This window comes from Marmota marmota, unplaced genomic scaffold (genome assembly GCF_001458135.2).
Source record: "Marmota marmota marmota unplaced genomic scaffold, marMar, whole genome shotgun sequence".
Classification (NCBI taxonomy): domain Eukaryota; kingdom Metazoa; phylum Chordata; class Mammalia; order Rodentia; family Sciuridae; genus Marmota; species Marmota marmota.
This window is the reverse complement of record NW_025999990.1, coordinates 32222018-32249018: the sequence shown is the minus strand read 5'-3', so window position 1 is coordinate 32249018 and position 27001 is coordinate 32222018. Positions and strand designations below refer to the sequence as shown.

The 27001-nt window shown below is 32.2% G+C and overlaps 1 protein-coding gene across 1 annotated transcript in view; it reads right to left on the bottom strand.

Annotated features, from left to right (window-relative positions):
• Ccdc178 (coiled-coil domain containing 178) overlaps window positions 1–27001 on the bottom strand; it is a 345498-nt gene that overhangs the window by 274329 nt on the left and 44168 nt on the right. The window contains exons 8-10 of the mRNA XM_015482201.2: window positions 23289–23442; window positions 6660–6755; window positions 6378–6514 (exon numbers count right to left, since the gene is read on the bottom strand). Coding sequence (XP_015337687.1) covers window positions 6378–6514; window positions 6660–6755; window positions 23289–23442 — 387 coding nt within the window. The remainder of the gene's footprint in view (window positions 1–6377; window positions 6515–6659; window positions 6756–23288; window positions 23443–27001) is intronic.

Below are 27001 nucleotides of genomic sequence, written 5' to 3'. Positions count from 1 at the left end.
ATCTTTTTAATTATACTTTCTGTTAATTTTCTAAGGAATAAGTTTTTTTCCCATCATGTTTCTACAGAAGTATTAGTGATTTCATGACCAACCAAACTGTAGGCTAATGAGTAAAATTGACGAAAGCTATTTACTACATTTCTTGATTCTGCCCCAGTATGTATTGGGGGAACATTATGTTATACTGATAAATGGCCTAGTGGTATAATTTACTCTACAAAATTTCCATCTCCTGAAAATTCAAATTTTGAGAAACAGATAAAAGGGATAAACATGAAAATGCTTGCTGGACAATTTAAGGAGCTCCTGCAATTGACATCTAATAAATATCTCTATGAACCTCTTTTCACAATCTTAAACCCATAAATCTCAGTAATTTCTAGGCATTGACACTTGTATCATGCCATCTATAATTACCAACCAAACATACCAACATTTTACTTCCAATTTTTCTTTTCCTCCTCTATTCATTTTTTCATTTCATTTTCTACCACTACCAAAACAATCAAATAAATCTTGACTCATCCAATTACCACTATAATGACATCATGAGAAAAGAATTCTGTGTATATGGCTTCCTTGGAGGATTTCTATAGCTCTCCACTGAGTCCAAACACGTCAAGACAATTCATTATCTGACGCGTGACTCCCTAGCTTTAGTGGTTGCTCCTGCCTGCCGGCCACATAAAAATGCAATATGCACACTACACAGACACACAAGTCAGATCATGCATTGGGTGTAAAGCTCCAGCCCCACCAAAACTGTGGCTTATTCTTATGTGTGCCCTGATGTTTTAAAAACAATTTTAACATTAAATTTACTGTTTTTTTTAGTAATTGTTATCACTAGGCTAATATGTCAAGCACATTTAAACATTATTAAATTTCAGTTAAATTGAAGTCAGATTAAATTGTTTAAAAAAATTGAAAAAATTTGAATATGAATGTAGAAAGTCAGGTTTCAAATTCCAGCTGTGCTTACTCTGCCTCTTGGGAACTTGAGCTCTTTATTTCTTCCTTGGAAACATGCAAGAATTATTTATAAAAAGAGAATTCAATGGAGAATATAAATATTCAATCTCAGTAGTAATTAAAGAAATGGAGTTTAAAACAATAATGAGAATATAACTTTTCATTTCTCATGGGGAAACCGATTTATTTAAAACTACAGTAGCACTCACTGTTAGCACAGGTGCAAAGAAGGACAAGCTTCTGCAAAGTAGTTTGGGAGATGTATCAAGAGTTTTAAAAGTATCATTGCCAATCTACTTTTATAAACCTATTTTAAATTGAAAATAGCTGCCATGCTGAGAAAGAATTCAGAAGAAAAAAATTCACCATAATGATATTTACAAGATTCAAAATTAAAACAACCTAAATTAGAATAATTATTACATTAGGCATAGTCTATTCATATAATACACTTATACAGATATTTACATGATGTATATGAAATTCATATTATAATGTGACAAAAATTTTATTATTCTCATTTTTATGAGAATAAAAATTTTTTATTCTCATGTTGAGAATAAAAAACAGAACTTAGTCAACTGCTCATTAAGAATTAAAAAAAAGCAGTAACAGTAACATCTCTATGTATTAAAGTGATTTTAGGGTTTCAATCTCTTCTTGTACTTCTTTTGTATTTTCCAACTTTTTTATTGATTTTATTTTTTTAAATACACAACAGCGGAATGCATTACAATTGTATTTTCCAACTTTTGAGCAACAAATATGCACTATAATCAGAGTGCTAAGTTGATCATAGAAGACACTATTGCCTTGAAGGAATTACAGAGTTTAGTAAAATGAAGCTTTTCTTAAAGTCATTATTTGAAAAACAAAAACAGGGTCTTGAGGGTATACAAGTTGGAAAAATAGAGCCCCATTCATAAATATAAGTTGGCAAATATTAGCTAGACTTTATTACAGGACTCAGAGATATTTTGCAAATAGCTATTTGAAGAAAATGGACAATACACAGTGTAGCAACCAAGTCACAAAGGTAGCAAAAGCAAGGGCTAGAAGAGTAAGATGCAGAAGTATGTAGCAAAAACTGCCAATTATGACACACCTGCTGATACGACATTGAAGAGAGAAAAGGTAAGCTTTCATTATCTGTGTCAAACATGGGGTCATAAAATGACTTAGCAGATTTAGAAGAAAAGCAAATAAAACTAATGACGTCTTACGGTGTTATCTGGGCCATCAAGATGCATCCCATGCAAATCCTTCCCTATTACCAAGTCTACACTCCCACTGCATGTCATAGATCACTGTTGTGTTCCCAATTATTCACTGTCTCTTAAGAGAATTAGATTTCTCACCCTGGTGACCATAAGACCAGACCATGTGACTTTCTTCATTTCAATGGAATGTCAGAAGAAGTGACAACTATCCCCCTTCTGTGGATATTGTAGAAGCCATTGAGTGATCTCACTAGTGCACTTTTCCCTATAATACCAGAACCACATGCCTACAAGTATCCAAATCTCCATTCTAGATCTCAGAAGAAATGACATGAGGCACAGACATAGGAGACACAGCTAATTTGCCCTGTGGGCAAGAAATACCTTTATACTTGCAAGCCACTAAAATTTGCTTACAAATCTTAAAGGTTACTTGTTGCTTCAAGACAATCCAATAAATGCTAACTTCTGATATTCTTGCTCTTCTCCCAGAGGGGGCTCCTCCCTGGCTCACTCACTCTTCAGCTATTTTTTCTTTTTTCTTTGCTAGTTTGTAATAATACTCCCAACTATACTTTTAGGCTATTCTTTTGAAAAAATTATTGCCTTTTATTTCTTTTTTTAAAAATGTATTTAAGATATAGATAAGTTCAACCAATGGTTCTATTCTATGAGTTCCAATGGTAAAGCAATAGCCAAGAAACTAACAAATTTTTTACACAAATATGATGAGCCCCTCTCCCGTTTATCCCCTTCCCTCCTTTCAGCACTCAATTATGGATAGCATAGTGTGTGTGCCCAATTATGAGACAGAAATCAATCAAATTCACACAACACACAATTGAAAGACACAGGTGTGCCACACATGAATATGATAGATTTCACTGAAGAGTTTTAAGAAACACACTCACCTGCCCACACCCAAAGAATGGACTAAAAACCACTAGGTACAGAGAAAGTGAGGCTTTTTACTGATGGTCTTGCAAGCTCTGCGGTGTCTGGGTGTGCAGAGCAGTGACAGTCAGCAATTTATCCCCTAGTGCACAAGGTCCTTCTCCCGGTTCCTCATTGGCTAAGTACCTTGGGGTGCACAATCTTCCTGAATAGTCGTCTAGGTTTTACTGTCTCTTATTAGATTATTTAAAGAAATATACCTTTACTTGTCTCCACCTCTCTTTGTTCTCCTGTGGCTGGAAAACCTTCTTGGTGTGAATGCATCTTAGCATATGTGGGTTTATCTCTATTGGCCAAGCCGGTCCTTTGCCCCTCACCTCCTGTTTGTCAAGGGACTGTGAATTTTTCATACTCCAGTGTTAACTATTTATAATTTTCCACTCTGCTCTCCCCTCTAGCTGCTTTTCTTACATCCCAAGTAATTTTATATTTAAGGCCAAATACTGTATACTAAAAATGGATCACTGGACTTTCTATTTCTCATAAAGTCAAGAATGGCTTCCCACGAGAAAAGTGAAGCAGGAGGAATCACAATACCAAACCTTAAATTATACTACAGAGCTATAGTAACAAAAACAGCATGGTATTGGCACCAAAACAGATATGAAGACCAATGGTGCAAAACATAAGACACAGAGATAAATCCACATAAATACAGTTATTTCATACTAGACAAAGGCACCATAAACATACATTGGAGAAAAAATAGCTTCAACAAATGGTGCTGGGAAAACTGGAAATCCATATGTAACAAAATGAAATTAGAGCCCAATCTCTCACCCTGCGCAAAACTCAACTCAAAGTAAATCAAGGACTCAGGCATTAGACCAGAAACCCTGCACCTACTAGAAGAAAAAGTAGACCCAACTCTCTATCATGTCGGCTTAGGAACCAGCTTCCTCAACAAGACTCCTGAAGTAAAATCAAGAATCAATTAATGGGATGGTATCAAACTAAAAAGCTTCTTCACAGCAACAGAAATAATCAACAACAAGAAGAGAGAGCCTACAGAATGGAAGGAAATCTTTGCCACCTGCACCTCAGAGCATTAATCTCCAGGATATATAAAGAACCCAAAAACCTTAGCACCAAAACAAAACAAACAAACATCAACAACAACAAAAAATGAAACTAATCAATAAATGGATAAAGGAACTGAATAGACACTTCACAGAGGAAATATGACTGGTCAACAAATATATGAAAAAAATGTTCAATATCATTAGCAATTAGAGAAATTCAAATTAAAACTGAGATTTCATCTTGCTCCAGTCAGAATGGCAATTATCAAGAATACAGGTAATAAAATAAATGTGGGTGAGGATGTGGGGAAAAGGCACACTCATACATTGCTGGTAGGACTGCAAATTGGTGCAACCACTCTGAAAAACAGTATGGAGATTACTTAGAAAAATTGGAATGGAATCACCATTTGACCCAGCTATCACACACCTCAGCATATACCCAAAGGACTTAAAATCAGCATACTACAGTGACGCAACCACATCAATGTTTATAGCAACTCAATTCACAATAGCTAGACTATGGAACCAACCTAGGTGCCTTTCAACAGATGAATGAATAAAGAAAATGTGGTATATATACATAAGGTAATATTATTCATCCTTAAAGAAAAATGAAATTATGACATTTGCTGGTAAATGGATGGAAAAAAATAATTTTTTATTAATTTCACTTATTATGCTAAGTGAAATAAGTCAATCCCTCAAAACCAAAGGCCAAATGTTCTCTCTGATAGGCGAATGCGGACTCTTAATAGATGGAGGTGGGGAGGTGGGAAGGTTCACCGGATTAGACAGGGCAAAGTGGAGGCAAGGGAGGGAGGATGGGAATGAGAAAGACAGGAGTGAATTGGACATAACTTTTCTATGTTCATATATGAATACACAACCAGCATAATTCCACATCATGTACAACCAGAAGAATGAGAGGTTATACTCCATGTATATATGATATGTCAAGATATATTCTACTGTCTTTTATAACTAGTTAGAACCAAAAATATATTAAATGGCTTCCCAGAACTCACTCCTGAGCCTCAATCTTATGGGTAAGTAGTGATTATGTAGAAAGAGCCACAAAAATATTCTAGGAGAGAAAACACCATAAAAATGCTATGTAGACTTAAAAACAAATGTGACAAGTAGGAGATATCGAAGTAAAACCACTATCGGAACCAAATAATAAGGTACGCCAGGCGCAACTCTGCCTACTCTCAGGACCTTGTGGGATATATAGAGGAACGGCTTTATCCCTTCATCTCTACTAAATTAATGCAGAAATGGAAGTGAACTATAATTGTTTAAGAAAAGGAAAAGACTATCCACCCCCAAATAGAGATAATGGATTAGAAAGGAAGCACAATGACGGCATTTAAACGGGTTTCTTTCTTCCTGAATTCCTACCTTTTTCCCATTCTTTTTCTCAGGTTTCAATGAAAAGGAATGCACCTTAGAAGGAAGGTGAATGTTGTTGTCATGTTCTGATTTTTTTCTTTCTATGGGATAGATTCTTAAAAGTTGGATTGATAGGTTAGAACTAACTATAGTTTTCAAAATAGATAGGACTGAAATATTTTTTTTAAATATTTGTGTTTTGTGTGTGTGTGTGTGGGGGGGGTATTAGAAATAATGCTGATTTCTTCATTTTTTTTCCAGAGGTGGTAGTATTTTTAAATTATATCAACCTAATGGTTGGGTTAACAAATACTACATTAATTTTCATTTTCATGTAAGAAAGCTTGTTCTAGATTGTTGGTGGGATTGTGATGTAAACCGATTAAAAATAATTTCAGCCTGTGGATAGCATGTTGGTAAGTTTAATATGAAGTTCAGAGTAGAGAGAGGAGACAAGAAAACACATGTCTGCACCAAGAAAAATTAGTGTCATAGTTTCAGGGGAAATTGAGGGTTGTCCTAAGCTTTAGCAGACATTTTTTAGTTTAAAGTATCTTTAGTAGAAAAGGATAAGCCCAATGGAGGAGAGAGGAGAGTGTGTTAAAGTTCTTGTAAGATCATTTTTCATTCTTTTGGCTTCTTCTAAAGGGATTCATAGTGATTAAAACGTAGAATTTGGAATAGAAACAAATAAAATTAAAGAAAACGAGGAATAAAAACACTGCCTATGACCCTAAGGACACAAACAGGAGAGGTTTAGGGTATTTTACTTATTGAGTATCCTGTTTTTTAAAAAAATTACTTGCAGAATTACCTGACAATGATTTCCTTTGTTATGTTGTCCAAATCAAGTAAAAGTCTACTCCTTTCTTCTGCTGCTTGAGAATGTGCTATTGAAATCTCTGAAAAGTCTTTTTTCAAGTTAGAAAGCTCAATATTCCATGTACTTTTCTTTAAAAAAAAAATAAAAGAATCATTTATACATGTTTAATAATCAAAAAAAGAAAATATATGTAATAAAAATCTTAATTACAAGAGCCAATATTTGAGAATAGAGTGTGGAGCTCTGCTAGGAAGCAGGAAAAGGTCAACTTACTGAGGCATAAAACTTATTGAGTACTTCCAAATACTGCTGTCGATATCCATTTTGCTTCAAACACTGGTCCTCATAAAGTTGTTTCAAATCTGCGAGCTAAAAAAATGCACAGAAAATAAATTAGTTGTGGATACTCCCCTATTTTTATGTAGTGAGAGATAGATTATACTTTATCTTATATAGCTTCCAAAACTCAATTGATATTTAATAAAATAATATGAAATAACACTAACAGACTGCTTCGATTTGAAAATGGAATTTGAAAATGGATAGGAGATTCTGCTAAAAATATAACAAACCAAGTCTAAAGCCTGATTTTCAAGTGTACAATTAATCATGATAATACAGACTATGTTTTGGCTATATAAAAATTTTAAAATATCAGAAAATTTTGAACCATAATTCACAACATCAGCACATTAAAGGAGAAAATAGCATGATCATTAATACTTTGCAAAATAACCATTTGATAAATTCACTATCTAATTCTCATAATTTTTAAACTAGTAAAAGAAAAAATACTCAAAATATAAAGAATCAACAAATATCCAAATAAATTATAAAATGCTGAATGCATGCTTATTAAACTCAAGAATAAAACCACAGTATCTTTTATGACCACCATAATTAATCATATTTTGTGAAAGATTAATCATAATTAGATAATGAAATCAAATATTGCTTTTAAAATAATAAATGAATAGATAATATATCTTTCAACTTCAGATATTAGGATTAGATACCTAGGGAAACAGAACATTCTATGTAAAACTATGGTAAATGATATTTTTAAAATTACTGGATACAAAGATGAGGAAATTAATAGCTTTTATTTATAAGAGTAATAATCTTTTCAAAATATACTAACAAATAGAAGTTTTGTTAAAATATAAAATATTTGGGAATAAATTTTTAGAAAAAGAAAGCGCCCATATAAAGACAATAAAACCTCTTATAAAAAGACTTCATCAAGATCCAAAGAAAATAATAGTGTGTAGTGGAATATTTTAATAGAATATAATGTCAATTCTCTTAAAACTAATATAAAAATATAATAGATAAAGTATTCTCTTATCAATTGCATAAAATGAAGTTTTTATGGAAGAAAAAGGGATATGAATGAATAGTTATGAGGTATCTGAAAATGAAATTAAAGTTGAAAACTTGCTACCAGATATTAAAATGTCCTATAATACCACTATATTGCAATAGTTTTTATTTTTGTCTTTTTAATAAATAAGAATCCTATGGAACACTAGGGACCAGAAATATATCTGAATTAACATTTTTAAAGGTAGTGTCTGAGTTCAGTGGGAGAGAATTTATTTAATTAATGTGGCTATAATAACATGGAATCTGTTTTTAAAAAAATACAAAATGTTCTCTGCCTCACATCTACTTCACATGATAACAAAAACAAATTTCAAATGGGTAAATAAGGCAAACACAAAACAATACAAATTATTAGAGGAATAAATCTGAGTTTTCTTGTGTAATCTTTGGCTAACGGAGAGTCACCTTGCCAAGTAAAATAAGAGATCTGTTGATATATTTGATGACATATTTTATAAAAGTTGTGTTGTAAAAGACACCATAAACAACATGTGAAGGAAAAATGAGACCATGAGAAATGTGAAATATAAGGCCGACATCCCTAGAATTAGTCCTTTTAAAGGACATCAGTGAAAACAGTAGATTGAAAAATAGGAAACTCACTCTTCTCGTTCGTTCATAAACGTAATAAGACAACTGGCAAAAAAAAATTTTAAAAATAAGTCAAAATTAGCCCTCTCAGAATTCTGGACATTAACCAAAGGCTCTTATTCAACAAAAATGCCCCAATCTTAGCAAGAAGAGTGAGTCTTGTGGTGTTTTAATTTCTCCTCATCCTTTTCTCATTTCTAGAGGAGTCTTGAAGAATTAACAGCCACATTTATGGTGAAAACTAGAACTTGGAAGTCAGTAGAGGAGCAAAAACAGTCAGAGCGCTTTCAAAGCACTGTTCTCGAAGAATTCTCCTTAGGTGACCTGTCTGTTGTGTTTATTTTTGCTTTTATTTATGTTTTGTAGGACTCCATTTGCAGGGCTCACCCTGTACAAAATTTCTTTCCCAAGAAAATGTTTTCCCAGGGCATGATTGTCAAAATATTTAAGGCAATTAATTGACTCTGTGGCCACTTGAGACAATGGAAAACAGTCAAACAATAGAGTCATCTCCAAAGTTACAATAAAAGCTGGGGAATTCTGTTCATAGTAGCTTTGTAAAGCTCCAACACATTCTTGGGAACCTAGAAGGCTACAGCACCTAGGATGTGTCAAAGCCAGAACCATTCACACATCTGCAAAAACTGAGTGGATTAGACCCCCCAAAAGTAGGATGTGAAAACTAAGTTGACAGCTGCCTGGTTGAGTATTAAAGGTGTCTAAATAAACACACAGAGCCTCCCAGCAAAGACAGGGAGACTTCTTGTTTCCAGAATTTTGAGAATCATTGTCAATCACTAACCAATCACTAAGCCGCAAAGAGACTTTGGTGGTTACAGAAAACAGACTTTACAGAATTCTCCTAGAAAGGTCTCTAAACAAACAAATGGCAACGTTGGTAAACATCAACAGGAGCAAACTCTGAGAAAGAGTGAGAATCAGATGCCTACTGTCACCACATTATGTTATTTAAAGTGTCCAGTTTCCAACAACAATAAATATATGAGACATGCAAACAAGAAAGTAGGGACCATAGAGAAGAAAAAAGCATTTAGTAGAAGCTGTCCCAGATGAATCTTAGACATTGCTATTTTAAATATCTTTAGAGCTAAAGGAAAACGCTTTAAGAACTAAAGGAAAGCATTAAAATGGTGTTTCAACAAATACAAAATAAGTTGATAGAAATTATAAGAAGAGTCAAATAGAATTTCTATAATGGAACAACTACAGTAACGAGAGTAAAATTTCTATAGTGCTTAACATCATGGGTGAGCAGGCAGAAGAAACAATGAACAAACTTGAAGATGAGTCAAGTAAGATTATCTCAGTTGAGGGAAGAAAGATAAAGAAAAGAACAACATGTAGAAAGGGTGGGAAAACAATTGGGGTGCATTTTTTTCCTTTCCTTCCTTCTTCTCTCCCACATTTTGACAATCTTATCACAAGGCAGGTGTACCCGAAAAGCCAGAATATTGGTGGCATGATATTTCCAAGAATAAACTAAATAACTACTTCTTTGTATCTTTCACAAACAAGAAGTACCTTGAAAAACACCCACTCACGACAGAAGGGAAACCTCAGAGCTTAGCCTATTCCAGCAACTTTAGCAAAAGCTGGTCCCTTCCTCTGTTCAGGAGCAGAGTGGTCCTGCTTTGACTCACTGTGTCTCCCTGGACCAAAAACTCCCCTTTATTGTCTGTGTAGGCTCCCAAAACTCGACTCCATCTCATTTCTTTCATTTCACACAGAAGATATTATTTCCAGTAATGTTCATATCTATATAAAGACATGTGACTGATTCCATCATGTTTTTCACTAGTATCTTTACCTCTACACTTAAAATCCTCTTTTACCCTTTATGCATGGTTGGGTCTATAGAAGGGTGAAAATTAGGAATAGACCCAATACCCATTTCTAATGTGCTTTCTAGCTTCAGAGGTGGCAGCTATGATGCATACAATTATATATATTTCAGGTATCAAACAACTGTCAATATCTAGAAGAGGGCTTCCAATGTGTTTTCCAGTGGAAAGAATAAAAATTAACCATGAAAACTCCAGTGCCTGAGGGTCAAAAGTAATGATATGTACCACCACGCCTCTGATAAATGTTTGTGGAAGGCTCCCTAAATGAAGTTATGAGCACACCTTAACCACTGCATGTGTAATTCTTGCAATCTGCAACTTTGGAATAAGTGCTATTAGTTTAGCCCTGCCCTCAGCCATAAAATCTACAGAATCACTATATTATGTACTAATTCATTTCCTAATATAAATAATAACACACACACAACTTTGAAAACATTAATCACTGGAATATCTAACATTATATGGTAAATTATGAATAGTAATCTTTGCAATTAAAAATTGAAGAAATATGAATGGCTACTAAAAAGGAAAAATATTCACTATGAGTCAGGAAAATGAAAATTAATGTAGTATTTGTTAACCCAATCATTAGGTTGATATAATTTGAAAATACTACCAGTGCTGGAAAAAAAATGAAAAAAAATCAGTATTATTTCTAATACCCACAAACACACACACACATAACACAAATATTTTAAAAAATATTTCAGTCCTATCTATTTTGAAAACTATAGTTAGTTCTAACCTATCAGTCCAACTTTTAAGAATCTATCCCATAGAAAGAAAAAATCAGAACATGACAGCAATCTTCATCTTCCTTCTGTTTGCAGCAGAGATGGACTCAACACAGGCAGCCTTGAGCTAAAAGGTCAAGAGACCACTTCAGAAGCCATTGCTTACATGTTTGCCAATATGGGAAACATTCCTGGAAGTCTAGATGAGAGCTCTCTTGCTAGCTTTGCAAACTTGTTGAAATCTCTAAATCCCCTTCAGCCTAAAACAAAGGGATTTCTCTTTTCTGCACTACACCTTGACTGATGTTATGGCACATACCTAGTATGTAGCATGTGTTCGATATTAAAAAAAATGTGTTAGGTTTAATATCTAATTCTCTTTATTCAGTCCTACAATGTATTTTTAAATAGAAGAGCAAGTTTACTAGATATATATGTAGGTCAAATTTTTTGTTTTTGTGAAAACCAAATAGAAGAAAAACTCATATGTGATTTATTTTCTGTGTGTGTGTATACACACACACACACACACATATACATCCTAGCATACATATATTTATAGAAGCATAGAAAAATGGATGTAAAATGATATACTGTTCTGGTAACATTGGTACTTCATGGGGAATCCAAAATGGAGAGAAAGAGAGAGAGAGAAAATTTATAGTTAAATATTTTTTGTTTTATATTTTTGGCCTTAGTAAATGTGTTATTTAAAATTTAAGAGGAAATTATTTTAAATTTAGAAAGGCAACACTTAGTCCTCACAATCTCATTGTTGTCAATCAGGTGAACCAGTCAGAGAATGGAAATTACTACTAATCGTTGTGAATGAAAACATCTGTGTCAGAAAAATAGTGTTATGCACAACTCTATCACTGAGAAAGAACACACACACACACACACACACATTTATAAATTATTTAGTAAATTGAGGAATTCCCAGAGCAGTGCTTGCATAATAGTATATTCTTAATATTTGCATGTTAATTGGAAAATAACATGTGAACACAGAAGTATCATAAATACTTCAAATTATTAAAATTATGATACTGCATTTCTAAATGAATTTGAAGCCCTTTACATATATTTTCAACACTTTAACCTCTAAATCTCTCCATTAAATTATTAACATTTCAAGTTAACCCCTATCTATTTATTTTCAGATCAATCACTAGAATGCTAAAAAGATGTGACATGGAGGTCCCACCTAGAAAAAAAGGAGGGATTGAAGTCCAACCTCTCCATGATAGGTTTTTATATAACATTTTAAATAACTGCTTTAAGAATGTTCAAGCCCATTAGTCATCTGAAAATGCAAATTTAAAGCCACAGTGGGAAGAACTTTTTAAAAGGTTTACAAATAAATAAAAAGATAATCTTAGATAATGGTATTGATCTGAAACTGGAACTCCTATACAGGATGATGGGAGTAGAAAAAGGTGTTAAGAAAGCTTTTTGTCATTATCTACCAAACTTGAACATATGCATTTTTTGTGCCCAGCAATTTGCAAAATAAATGAATACATGATTTCAACACATATTTTAAATATCTTGGCCTGAAAAGCTGAAAGAATTGAATTGTCATAAACTGAAATAGGAAACAACTGCAGCTTATGGAAAGGTGAGATATATGAAGTTCAATTTCAAGCTGGAGGTAACCACTAGATATTTAAGTAGAAAGTAAGAGTTGGGAATAAGAACAACAATAAATGCTGGCAAGGTTGTGGTGAAAAAGGTACACTTGTTAATTGTTGGTGGGACTACAGGTTAATATAATCACTCTGGAAAGCAGAATGGAGACTCCTCAAAAACACTAGAGATGGAACCACCATATGACCCACTCCTTGGTATTTTCCTAAGATCTAAAATAGGCATACTACAGCAACACAGCCACATCAATATTTATAGCAGCACAATTCACAATAGCTAAATTATGGCATCAACCCAGATGCCAGTCAATAGATGAATGGATTAAAAAATTGGTCACACACACACACACACACAATGAAGTTCTACTCAGCCATTAAAAAGAATGAAATTATGGCATTTGCTGCTAAATTGATGGGAATGGAGGATACCATGCTAAGTAAAATTAGCTACACTCAGAAACTCAAAGGTCATATATATCTTCTCTCATATGCAGAAGCAATGAGTAAAAGAAAAGGGGAAAGGAAGATAACATAAAGAACCAATCAAATACTAATTAATAAGCTAGGAAAAGGAAGACTAGTAAAGGAAAGAGAAGGAGAGAGGGGAGGGGAAATAGGAGGGAAAAGAGGAAAGCAAAAGGGGGAATTTTGAACTGAAATTTATTTGTATGCCTTTATGAGCTTGTCAGGATGAACCTAACTACTATGTATAACTAGAAAGCCTAATAAAAAAATTGGCAGTTAGATGTATAAAGCTTATTATAAAAGACAGCACTGGAGTTCTCAGATGTTTGGAGATTGTGGAGATAGAGAAATCAGTGGAGGAAACTGAGAACAAGCTTCCACAAGTGTAGGAAGAAGCAAGAAGAGTGTGTGTTCTGAAAATTAAAAAAGAAAAGTTTCCCAAATAAGGATATAATAAACTTGGTTAGGTGCTATGTGCAAGTTAATTAAGACCAAAGGAAGAGTGATTAGACTTAGCAATATGGAAATTATTGTTGACCTAAATCAGAGACATTTTGATTGAATGATGAGGCAAAAAAGTAATTTGGAATGTGTTTAAGAGAGGATGGGGGACTACATGGCCAGATGACATTTATTCCAGCAATTCAAGATCCAAATTAAGAAATCCATTAAAACATTTCATTGCTTGTATAGATACTAAGAGAAAATATGACAAGGGTATCTCCCTTGATGTAGAAAAGACGCTTCACAATACTCAATCTCTACTCCCAATGTGGAAAACCACTCAATAAATTAAGCCGACAAGTATAATAAAATAAATATTGAATTTTAAAGCCAGCTTTCTAGTTAAGGGGAAAAACAAAATCAAACAAAACAGCAGCAATTCCATTAAGAGCAGGGCATTTGCAAGGATACCAATTATTTCTACTGCTATTTAATATTGTACTGGAAGTATTAACCAAAGTAATTAGATAATAGATAACAATTAAAGGCATAAAAATTAATGAAAGACTAATAATGTCTCTATGGTAGCATCCCTAGAAAATCTAAGGAAAAAAAAAGATAAAATGAACATAAATAATTTTAAGAATCAGTATACTCATATAATGGTAATTACCATTACTGATTTCATTTACACAAACATAGCCATTTAAAAGAAATAATGAAAGAGATACTCACAATTGCAGTTCCACAAAATAATTATTTAGAAATAAACTTCTCAAAAATATGCCAAGCTATATAAGAAAATCTTTTTTAAATATTCCTAATTTTCATTTTCTTTTAAGTTTCTACGTTGACTTCCCTACATTCAAGTCGACAATGGCTGGCTGAATGCTCTTCATGCTTTGGAACTCTCTGACCCTGCCCTCTGCCACATTTCTGACTTCTGTTCTCAACCAAAAGAAAATTCTGCTTTTAGATGGCTCATACAATTACCATTACAATTTCCCAATATAATGACACTGATTATTAAATTCACTTAAGTGTGCAAAATCCCTATGGTCATGTAATCCAGTATGTTTAGAAGCATGACACCAATGGCAAATGTCATAGGAGCCCAAATTCTGCCTACTACTGTTTGCCTGTGGACCCCATGATCCACTTTGCTCTCACACGCAAAATACATTCATGTCCACTGAGAGGGTGCACATATCTCAACCCGAAAACCAAACTTTCATTCAAACATTCTTGTGGCTAATGTCCAAAATCTCTTCATCTGAGTCAGGTGTAGATGAAGCTCTGGGTATAATCTCTCTTGGGACACAACTTCTTTATATGTAGATCTTTTAAAATTAAATAAACAAATAAGAAATGCACTCTCAAGGATTGAAATATAAATATGTGATCACTTCTAGTCTGAAGCCAGATCCACTAATCTCTGTAGAAAATCTCTCCCCTGTTTTCAGCTACAACAAGGTGCTTTAATGCAACACCCTTGGATTTCCTGAGGCCTTCTAGTCCAAGGTAATTGTGACTTTCACCCCTCTAAAAAGAACTTCAATTAAAATTAATTGAATAATATTTATAAATTATAATAACTAAAATTTTAGAATTGATGGGCAGAATATAGGCTCTTTCCTGTAATATACAAAACAAACACATCAACTAGAAAATGATCAAATTTACAATCTTGTAACATATTTATCCTTTAAAGAATATTACCAATTTATAGTATATAATAAATGAATAAATAAGAATTACCTCTAAAAACACAGTAGAATACAAGATATCTACTGAACAACATAGAAACATAACATTTTCAAGATCATAATGGATAGAATTATCTAAGAGTTAATAATATGGCACCAAATGCTTAGAAAATAACTGTGATTTTAAATGTGTGCTATTTATTACTATTCATAGAAATAAGCTATTTCATTCAAATAATTATAAAATTTCCAAAATCTATCTCTTTTATAATACAGATCATGTTTGCTTAAGACAAATTTGTTTGAAAAGAAATGAAATCCTGCATAAATGAGATGAAATCCTAAGTAAATAAAATCAAATTATATCCTTTAAATTTAAACGATATTATCATCAAAAGTCATTTTATGGTTTTGGTTATGTTTAATGTTGAATTTTTAATTCAAAAATTTTTGATTCAACAATGTCATTTAGATTCAAAGAAACAATAGTAGTACCAATGACATCTAAATTTATAGAATTAGGGGTAAAGAGTAGACACAATACAAACTCTGCTCTTGTATTTTAAACCAGTTTCCATATGTTCCACAGATAATAGTACAAGTTTCTTTTTTAAAAAAAATTTATTTATATTTTTTAGTTGTAAATGAATACAACACCTTTATTTTGTTTATTTACTTTTATGTGGTGTTGAGGATCGAACCGCATGCTAGGCAGGTGCTCTACCACTGAGCTACAACCATGGCCCCAGTACAAGTTTCTTATAACTGTACAGGATGAAAACTATGAAGGGCAATACATTCCATGAATCAAACTGTCACCTCAGAAATTGAGAAAAGGCACAGTTAAAGTTTTAAGAATTTTGAAAAATGTGAAAATGCTAGTAAATCATTTAAGTCTTTGGAGAAGGATAAGGCGTAGGATTACCTGTGTTTCTGGCATTATATCATAATTCAACCTTCATTATTTTTTCATCAAAATATTATTTTGTGAAAGTGAGTAATAATTGAAACTGAAAACATAAACATCCAATAACAAGAATCTAAGAAACTCTCTAACCATTAAAATTACATTTAAAACTGTAAGATGACATTGACATAAATTTTTTACATAGTATAATGAGAAACATGCCATCAATTTTTGTAGACCTATGATAATGTATAATTTTTAAAAATATACTATGAGGCCTGCAATTATATACAACAAAATATTAACAGCAATTATATCTAAATAATGAGATAATAGACCAATACTTTCCCCTCTTTTGAGTATAGACTCAACTTCAAGTAATGAATATTATTTGTGCCATTCAAAACATGCCTTAAAATAATTTTAGATCACAGTTTGTGCAATGTGCAATGAATCCATAAGATTTCATGAGTGCTATAAGGAAGAAAACACACTATCCTAACCGCAATTGCAGTAGAGTATGGTGGGGAGGCCTGACTGGAATGATCTTAAGTAAGACTGTAAGGAAAGACATTGGAGGTTGTGAACAAAAAAGTTTCTTTCAAAGGGACACTGAGTATGACAACAATTACAATGACAGCTCTTAGGCAGAGAACACACACTCCCACGTACACATATGCACACATATATATTAAGACTTCAACCCCAAAATTGTACCATAAAAAGAAACATAATAAGCCTAAAAAAATACGAAGAAAATTATAACCATAAAAGCACACACTAACATAGTTCAGAAAACTATAGAACTAGTAAATCTAAAAGCCAGCTCTTTAAAAAATTTCAATTTAATAACTTGAAAATCTAATGTAAAAAGTAAAAATAAATATATTTGGACAATTAGGAAGTGAATACAGCAGCAAAAGTACCAGAGCTTCTATATCATACTATGGTAATATATTTTTTTAAAAATGTAACCCCATAGATTATTTCCTGTGCTATTAAAATATTACAAGATAGCTTCAAGAAGAAATATACAGCCTGAAACCACAACCGTGATGAAAGTGAAACATGAAAAAGAAAATAATAATTCAAACAAAAACAAAAAAATGCACCAGAGCTGTATTTTCACCAAAACGTTCTATCCGATTTTCAAGGAGAAAGTTACTAAATATGTATTAATTCTCTGGGTAATAGGAAATGAAGATAGCTTCAAAGTTCATTTTATAAAGCTAACAAAATCCTTATAAGAAAATCTATCAAATATAGCACAAATTAAGAATACTGAAATACAGACTCACTTATGAATATGGATGCAAAATCTTAAAATACTTCCAAATCAAACTCAGCAGTAAATTAAAAGAACAATAAACCATAACCAAGCAGAGTTCATCCAATGAATTTAAAAATGTTTTAATATTAACATAATACATCATTGCAATAGGTCAAATGAAAAACTCACAAAATCATCTTCACAGATGCCCACAAAGTCTTTTCTATAAGTCAACATTAATTCCTAATAAACAGCTTTTAAAAACTTGGTATATTAATAATCTTTAATATGGTACAGAGCACATATATGAAATCAGCATTTAGAAAACACTAAGTCCTTCTTTAAGAGAATATGCCATATACATCCACAGTAGTGGGATCCTAACTATAATAAGATATATTCCATGTTTGTATAAATAAATCAGAATAGATTCTGCTGTCATGTATAACTAAAAAGAAAAAATAAAATTTTGAAAAAAGAATATTAAAGCAAATTTCATAGATCTCATTTAATATCATCTACACATATGTTACATAATAAAATAAACATAAAATGGGATCAAAATCCCATGATAAAAATTAGTCCTATGTACTTTTACATATGTCATCACATTTTATCCATACATTACATATGAATACTGTATAAAAATAATATTTTTGTAGTCCAAAATACGAGGTTAGCATTTGGCTCTACCACTTACTAGCTTTGTGTTTGTGAGAAAATCGCACAGCCTAACTAAGCAGGTTTCCTATTTAGTAAATTATTAATAATAATTATGTTTCATCTATATTTTGAGAAGAAAATTGTTTAATTTAAAAGATATTGAGGAAAAAAATGAAATAAAAGGCACTGTTGGGTGAACGATTTGCAGTATTAGGATAGTCATAAAAAAACAGCTTTCTAGTAACAAAAACATTATTCAAAAATTATGAAAATGCAAGTTTCTATACAAAAGGAGTCTACTTATCTACTTATCTACTTTGTAGATAAATTATCACCTTTATCTGCAAATTAAATTATGAAAAATAAATTTGTGTGTCTATGTCATTTTGTTCAATGACATGAAAATCATAAGTATTTTTAAATCTTTAAAGACATTTTTATTATTTTATTAAATGAGAAAATAAATTGTAGATGGATATTTTTTGTACCACAAAAAGCTAAGAGTTTTACGGGGTAAAAATGGGAGTTCATAACCCACTTGAATCAAATGTATGAAATATGATATGTCAAGAACTATGTAATGTTTTGAACAACCAATAATAAAAATTAAAAAAAAAAAAAGAAAGAGGTCCAAGGGAGCTGATTTTCCCTTTCTCTGCCACAGCAAGAGCGTGCCATCTATGAGCAAGAGCTCTCATCAGACATGAAAACTGCTGGCTCCTTGATCTTGGATTCCCAGCCTCCAGAACTATAAGCAATAAATTTCTGTTGTTTATAAGTCAAAAAAAAAAAAAAAAAGCTAAGAGTTTCAGGTAATAATTATTTTCTGAAAAACTTCTGAACTGCGGGGAAAATTACTAGAAAGAAACAAAGATATATATAGAAAAGCCTATACTTTTACATTTAAAATGAATTTAATTTTGACATTACTTTAAAATACTTAACCAATTTTAAGATGTTGTATGGGTTGCCAAAGCTACTGTTTGTAGACATGAAAAGGGGAAAATATGTTTTCATAGATATAAGCATAACACAAATTAGAAAAAACTCTATATTCATGAGGTTAAGACTCTAAATTGGAAGCAAAATATGCCTTGAAAATTTAAAAAATCAGTTGAATTATATGTGCAATTAGGCAGCACAAATCTTATTTTTCTCTCGAACCAGAAGTTTCAATTGCATACCAAAAAATAATGCATGGCAATAATGCACATCATTGCGTTTAATTGAGTGTTTAACATGTGCTCTTTGACAATGTAGCTTAAAGGCTTTTATAATGAGCAAAGTGCAGAAAAAATTAATATATCTAAATTTCATCATGTTCTCATCTTCCCTAGAAGGTATGATAGCTCCCAAATGATTTCTATAATTGAAACATGTTAGTAACTTTATGAATACACTCACAATTTCTCATCAGAAATAACACTGTTCTGACACCAAATTAAGGAGGACTAGACTTGCCATTTTAGAGATGATCAATGAAATTAAAAAAAAAAAAAAGGACTGTAGGTTTAGTAAATAAATAAATTTTTCCCTTTTGAAAATATTTTGCTGATGGGGATATTTGCATAGATGACAAATTTAAGCATGGTTATAAAACTGAGTTTATAAATACTTAATAACATTATATAATATTTTTAAAACTTGTATTGACTGTATTATACTTCCCTGGTGCTTACAGTAATGCCTCAGAAGGAATTTTGGAAAGCTATACGCAAAATTCATCAAAATTTACGTGAACGTCCCTGTTCTACATTCCTCCTCACGAAGATATTTCCAGGATCACAAGGTGCAGGTCCCCCTTTACCTGACCCAAATTTATCCTTCTTTTCTCCCTTCCTTCTTTCTTCCTTTTCTTCCATTTATTAAATATTCTCTTCCTTAACCAGCATTTATTGTTTATAGGCACCATGCAAATTACCCAGAAATTAAACAAAAATTACAATGTATCTCTTGTCCTTAACCAAGCAAATCATTGTTTTCAATAGGATGCTGTAAGTGTGAATATTGGGGTAAACAGAGTGCAATTAGAGTTCAAAGCAGACAAAAGAAAGTGAAGAGAGGGTTGCCGCAAGGATTTTCTGCTTTCTAAGTTAAACCAAGAGGCCTCAGCCAGACAGTGGCCCGAATGAGAGGATAACAAAGAAAAATGTTACAATCAGAGGGAAGAGTGTTTGTGAAAAACTGGAAGAAAAAAAAAGCATGTTGTGCATTATGGGGTCTTCAAGTTGTCCCAGATGGTAAGAATATAGAGTTAGAGGGAAAGGAATAGCAAGAGAGAGGCTGGAGAGAAAGGTAGGGCAAATTGCAGAAAGATTCGTAATAGTATCTGTTCCAAAATCAGTTTCTTGCAACTCTGATCCCATCTCATCTCCTATAGTACTTTGGTTCAGTGTTTTTCACTTTAGTATTTTTTTCTTTTTAAGTTTGGTGTTTTCAGTCTTGTCTATTACTAGGTTCTCCTCCATTACCTATTCAGAGGTACCAGCTATTCTCTTATTACTCGCGCATATTCCCTACATTGCATGAATGAGAACAAAGAAAAGACTTTTTTAAACAAAAATGAATGATAAAAAATTTTGAGCATCTCAAATCTAGACTTTCTCTTACAAAAAGTTAATAAAAGTTATAATTAAATAGTAGAAAAAAATAAGGCCAACTAGAAAGGCCCAATAAGCATAAGGAGTTAGAAAAGAGTAAAGAACATGTTCATCTGGGAAAAAAAAATATGAAAAAGGATTTATTGTGTAAAGTAATAGTAAGCTCTCTTAATAAATTAATTAACAAATTAAATACACATGAAATGGTAGAAAATGAAATATATGTCAGAAAGGATCATACAATCCTTGAAACTGTCCAGGAAGTAGTTAAAGGTGTTGATTATGATTCATATCTGGTAAGTGAAATATGTATTCCAAATATTCTAGTAATTTATAACTTCAAATTTATAAATAGAAAAGCATTTTTTAAAAAAATAAGCTCAGGGGGATGAGAATTCAACTCAGTGGTAGAGTGTTTGCCTAAATTATGCAACACCTAGGTTAGATCCTCAGCATCACACACATACATAGATACACAAATGGGGGAGAAAAGGCTCAATTCCAAACATCCTCAACTTAATTTTATCAAAAACCATGGATTCAAATTACACGAAAAAAAAAATGAACTGAAAACATTTATAGAGAAACCCAGTGTCTTACTGAAATATTCTAAATAGCTCTCAGAGTAACTGATACATCAATAAGAAAGTAAATAGGAAACATAAGATTTAAATAGCACAATTAGTTTAGCTGGCAAAATGAGCCCACATAGAAGAATGTCCCCAAATTAGAAAAAGTGTTTTCTCCTAATGAAATATTTATATCAAGTTTCCATATATGAGGATATAAAATAAACCTTTATTAATAAATTTAAAGAATTTGGGTTATATAGACCACATTTGTGAACACGCCATAATTATATTAAAATTAATTTTAAAATAGCTAAAATTTGACGGAAGATTTAATTTATCTAAGACTAATCACAGGCTGACTTTGCAAAGAGTTTGCATGCTCATAAGTTATAAGAAAATTGGTTAAGGTGCAACTTAGAAAAACTACATAAATAAACGAAGAGATAGATTATGAGTGCATTTAGGAATACTTAATATAATAATTTCATCCCCCCCGCCCACCAAATAATCCATAGATGAATGCAGTTAAATCAAAATTCCAACAAATTTTCTGAAGGAAATAAACAAGATAATGCTGAAATTTAAATGGAAGAGCAAGAGTCAAGAATGTCATAGAACTCATTAAGAAATACAAGATTGGACAATTCATTATGATAAAATTCATTACAGAAGTTTAGTGATGTAGACATAGACTGTTGAGGCAAAGATGATCAAATAGAATGAATAATGTAAAAAGTTAAAAAAAATGTCTCTGTGAGAGAGACATCTGAGCATTAAAATATAAAGAAAAACACACCATAGATTATTAAAATTTGTTTTCTACATTAGAAAAAAAATAATTGGAACCTCACTTCACATCATAATTATATCCACATACTAATTTTATGTTTCACATCTGGCAAGTGAAATATGCATTTCAAAAATTCTAGAAATAATTTATCACTTCTTTACTTGTCAACAAAAGATAGAATAAGAGGGTAAATCACTTAGTTTTGACCACTCAACTATAGCTTCACCGAAAAGCAGAATAAAAAGTAGAATTCAAATGCATTCATAATAAAATACTAGAAGATATTTTTATAAACTTGGGGTGGGGAAATTTCTTTAAAAGTTTTATGAAAGTACAAAGTTCAAAAGTAAGGCATTTACAACTTATAACACATTAAAATTAAACTCCCCTTTATCAGAATTTATCATAAAGAAATGAAAGAATATTAACTAAAGAAATTTTTAACATATGTAATTTAAAATGTCTAGTATCCATCGTATTCAATAAATTCTTAAAATTCAGAGAAAATATAAAAAGTCACTCAATCTATGGAGGAAAACCATGAGCAAGTTTTTTATGGAAAAGGAATGCAAATAATCATCAAAAACTATTAAAATATGCCCGACTCCATTGATAACTTTGGGTTAGTAAATCATAATAAGATGCAACTAAGGAGTCTTGTATTATAATACAAAGTGTCAAGGGGTCTTTTATTTCTAGGTAGGAATGCACATAGACAGGAATTGTATATTATTTCCTTTTACTATACTATTATTTCATTTAATTATTTTACTATTTACTTTTACTACAGTGAATGAGATATGACAGAAGAAAGTTTCCTCTTCAAGACAGATGCCATCATACTGGGAGTTCAGTGTGGTTCCAAGCAGGAGAAGGACTCAACACACCATTGCTGGTTTTAGAGGAGATCTCAACCAGCCACAAAGGAAACAAGAACCTCAGCCCCAAAGCAGATTCATTCCAGGATCTCCAGAAAAAAATGCAGGGGTGCTGGCACCTTGATTTCAGTCTTGCCAGACCTGGAGCAGAGGAACCTGTTGAGCCATACTATGCCCAGACTTCAGACAAAGAAATATCAAGAGAATAAACAGTGATGATTTTAAGCTACTAGAGTTGGAGTAATTTTTTTATGCAACAATAGAAAATTAACATGAGCAGAAAACTGGCTACATGCTATTGAGTTATTGACAGAGAAAATTGACTTCTCATCACTCAAAACCAAATCACTATTTTTATTTTTAAATATGAAAAACTCACGGTTTTTGACAAAGCAGCCATTTCTTCTTTTGATGACTTTGTTTCTTTCAATGTCTCATTCATTATCTCTTGTTTTTCTTCTATATGAATATTAGTGTTTTTTATTGATGTAGAGTAGCAAATAAATAAATTGTTAAGTTTAACCAGGTCTTTCCTAAGAGAAAACAGTTGATTTTATCCACATTGAAAAGAAAAATTATATTTATCTTCTGACTTACTATGAATCAAAGGAATTTATTTTGAAAACTACCCAGGCCCAATTTCTTATGCATCAACTCTGATTACATGGGTTGAGTCAACTTAAACTGAAAGACAGAATTTTGGCACAAAAACAAAACCTAAAGCAGCAATTAGACAAGAACAAGATTCTTCTTTACCTTTACATGTCTGGGTAATACAGGCTTACCTATCAGAATTCTAGAAGCCGCATAGGCAATGAGAGGTGGGAAGACTCAACATTCAAAATTTATAGGTAGGTTTGGCTACGTTTCCTTCTTTTGAAATTAATTTTTCTTCCTTCAATGACCTCTATTACTCCTAGTCCTGAGAATTAATGACAGACTTTTTCTAGTGAAGTGGACAATTGCCTAGTGTCATGCAATAGAGGTATACTGTAGTTGTTCCTACATACCCATTCCCTGTTGAAGTTGATACCACCAATCCCTAAGCCTTTTGAGGATTTTTTTTGGAGTAAAAATTTGCTACTAGGCTTGTCTCCACTAGTAGTTTAAATTTCATCATTCTCATATCTGCTCAATCAAAATAAAGATAAAAGAATAAAATGAGAAAAAATACTCTATTGTTAAGAACTATTATTTAGCACAGTGAGAAAGTGTTATATTGAAGAATAGTAGACATACATATCAATGGAATGAAATAAAAGACCCAGAAATACGTCTACACAAATATATCACCTAATGTGATAAAATTATAAACAATTAATTGTAAACAATTTAACATTTGGTTTTAGAACAATTGGATAATCACAGGCAAAAAGGAAAAAAAAAATGAACCTATGACTAAATCTCACACTCCCCACACAATTGAACTAACAAAATGTTCATGTGTCTAAATATAAAATATAAACATAGTATTTTTAGAAAGAAAATTGGGAGAAAAATATTTGTGATTTTAGAGTTAGGACACCAAAGACATGAACCATAAAATGAAGAATTGGTAAACTGAATTTCATCAAAATTAAAAACTTTTGTACTATAAAATACCTTCATAAAGTGATGAAAGGACAAACATTTTATAAAACATAAAAATATTTGCAAATCACATATCTGATAAAAAATTTTCATCCTCAATATAGAAAGAATCCTTTATACTCAACCATATGAAAACTAACAATGCAATTAGAAAATAGGTAAAACGCTTGGAGAGATGCTTCACAAAAGAGAGAATACAATAATAAATGAAATCATGAATAGATTTTCAAATTCAATGCAAATTAAAGCTATAATGAGTAATCACTGCATATCTACTATAATGGCTAAAAGAATGTAAGAAGTGATCTATTGTGAAAAAACTGTCTCATACATTGTTGATGTAAAGATAAAAAGGTAAAGTGATTCTGGAAAAAAGTTTGGCACTGTCTTATAAAACTAAATTCATACTTAACACACATCCAAAGAATCACCCTCTTAGATATTTATCCCAGAGAAATGAAAACTTACGTTCACACACTTGTATGTAAATATCCCTATAGATTTTATTCATAATAGCATAGAATTGTAAATAAACTAAATGTCTCTCAGAGGTTGACTGGATAAATGAACTCCAGTACACCTGTACAATGAAATCCCACTCAGTAATGAAAAGGAATAAATTCTTGATACATCCAACAACCCAAATTGATCTCAATGGCATTACACTTATTGAAAAAAGGCAAAAATCAAAAGGTTACACCTGTATGATTTCATTTATATGACACTGTCAAAATGAAAAAAAAAACTATGAAGACAGAAAAGATCAGTGATTGTCAGGAGACAGAGAAAGGGCAAGGGGTATAAATGTAAAGGACAGCAGGACAGATGTTTTGTATCTGGATTGTGCTAGTGGTTACCGAATCTATAGAAAAGTTAAAACTATTTATAATTACACACACACACACACACACACACACACACGAGCATGTTTTTTTTAAAATTTTTGCTTATTTTTTATTTATATATGACAGCAGAATGCATTACAATTCTTATTACAGATATAGAGCACAATTTTTCATATCTCTGGTTGTATACACAGTATATTCACACCAATTCGTGTCTTCATACCTGTACTTTGAATAATAATGATCATCACGTTCCACCATCATTAATAACCCCATGCCCCCTCCCTTCCCCTCCCACCCCTCTGCCCTATCTAGAGTTCATCTATTCATCCCATGCTCCTGCTCCCTATCCCACTATGAATCAGCCTCCTTATAGCAAAGAAAACATTCGGCATTTGTTTTTTGGGGATTGGCTAACTTCACTTAGCATTATCTTCTCTAACTCCATCCATTTACTTGCAAATGCCATGATTCTATTCTCTTTTATTGCTGAGTAATATTCCATTATGTATATATGTCACAGTTGTTTTATCCATTCATCTATTGAAGGGCACCTAGGTTGGCTCCACAGTTTAGCTATTGTGAATTGTGCTGCTATAAACATTGATGTGGCTGTGTCCCTGTAGTATGTTGTTTTTATGTCCTTTGGGTATAGACCAAGGAGAGGGATAGCTGGGTCAAATGGTGGTTCCATTCCCAATTTTCCAAGAAATCTCCATACTGCTTTCCATATTGGCTGCAGTAATTTGCAGTCCCACCAGCAGTGTATGAGTGTGCCTTTTTTCCCACCACCTCACCAACACTCATTGTCGTTTATATGCATAATAGCTGCCATTTGGACTGGAGTGAGATGAAATCTTAGAGTGGTTTTGATTTGTATTTTTCTAATTGCTAGTGAACATTTTTTCTAACTGTTAATGAACATTTTTTTTCATATATTTGTTGATTGATTGTACATCATCTTTTGAGAAGTGTCTCTTCAGGTCCTTGGCCCATTTGTTGATTGGGTTATTTGTGGTTTTTTTGGTGTCTACCTTTTTGAGTTCTTTATATACCCTAGAGATTAGTGCTCTATCTGATATGTGTTGGGTAAAGATTTGCTCCAAAGATGTAGGCTCTCTATTTACCTCACAGATTATTTCTTTTGCTGAAAAGAAACTTTTTAGTTTGAGTCCATTCCATTTATTGATTCTTGATTTTAATTCTTGTGCCACAAGAGACTTATGAAGGAAGTTGGGGCCTAATCCCACATGATGGAGATTAGGGCCTATTTTTTCTTCTATTAGATTCAAGGTCTCTGATTGTATTCCTAAGTCCTTGATCCATTTTGAGTTGAGTTTTGTGCATGGTGAGAGACAGGGGTTTAATTTCATTTTGTTGCATATGGATTAAGATGAAAACACAATAGGGCCTAGGCCAACAAGACCTAGTCCTGGTTTTGATATAATACAATAATTTTAATCTATATGATCTTCCCATGGGAGAAGGTAGGAAAAGGGTGTACAGGACACTAAGGTTTCTATGAGTCTGTAATTATTTACAAATAAAAAGCAAAGCTTGGATAAAATGGACCTGCATGACTGACTCACCAAGACTGACATAAAACACAGAAAATATGAATATACCATATCTCTTAAAGGAATCATCCTAACTTCTC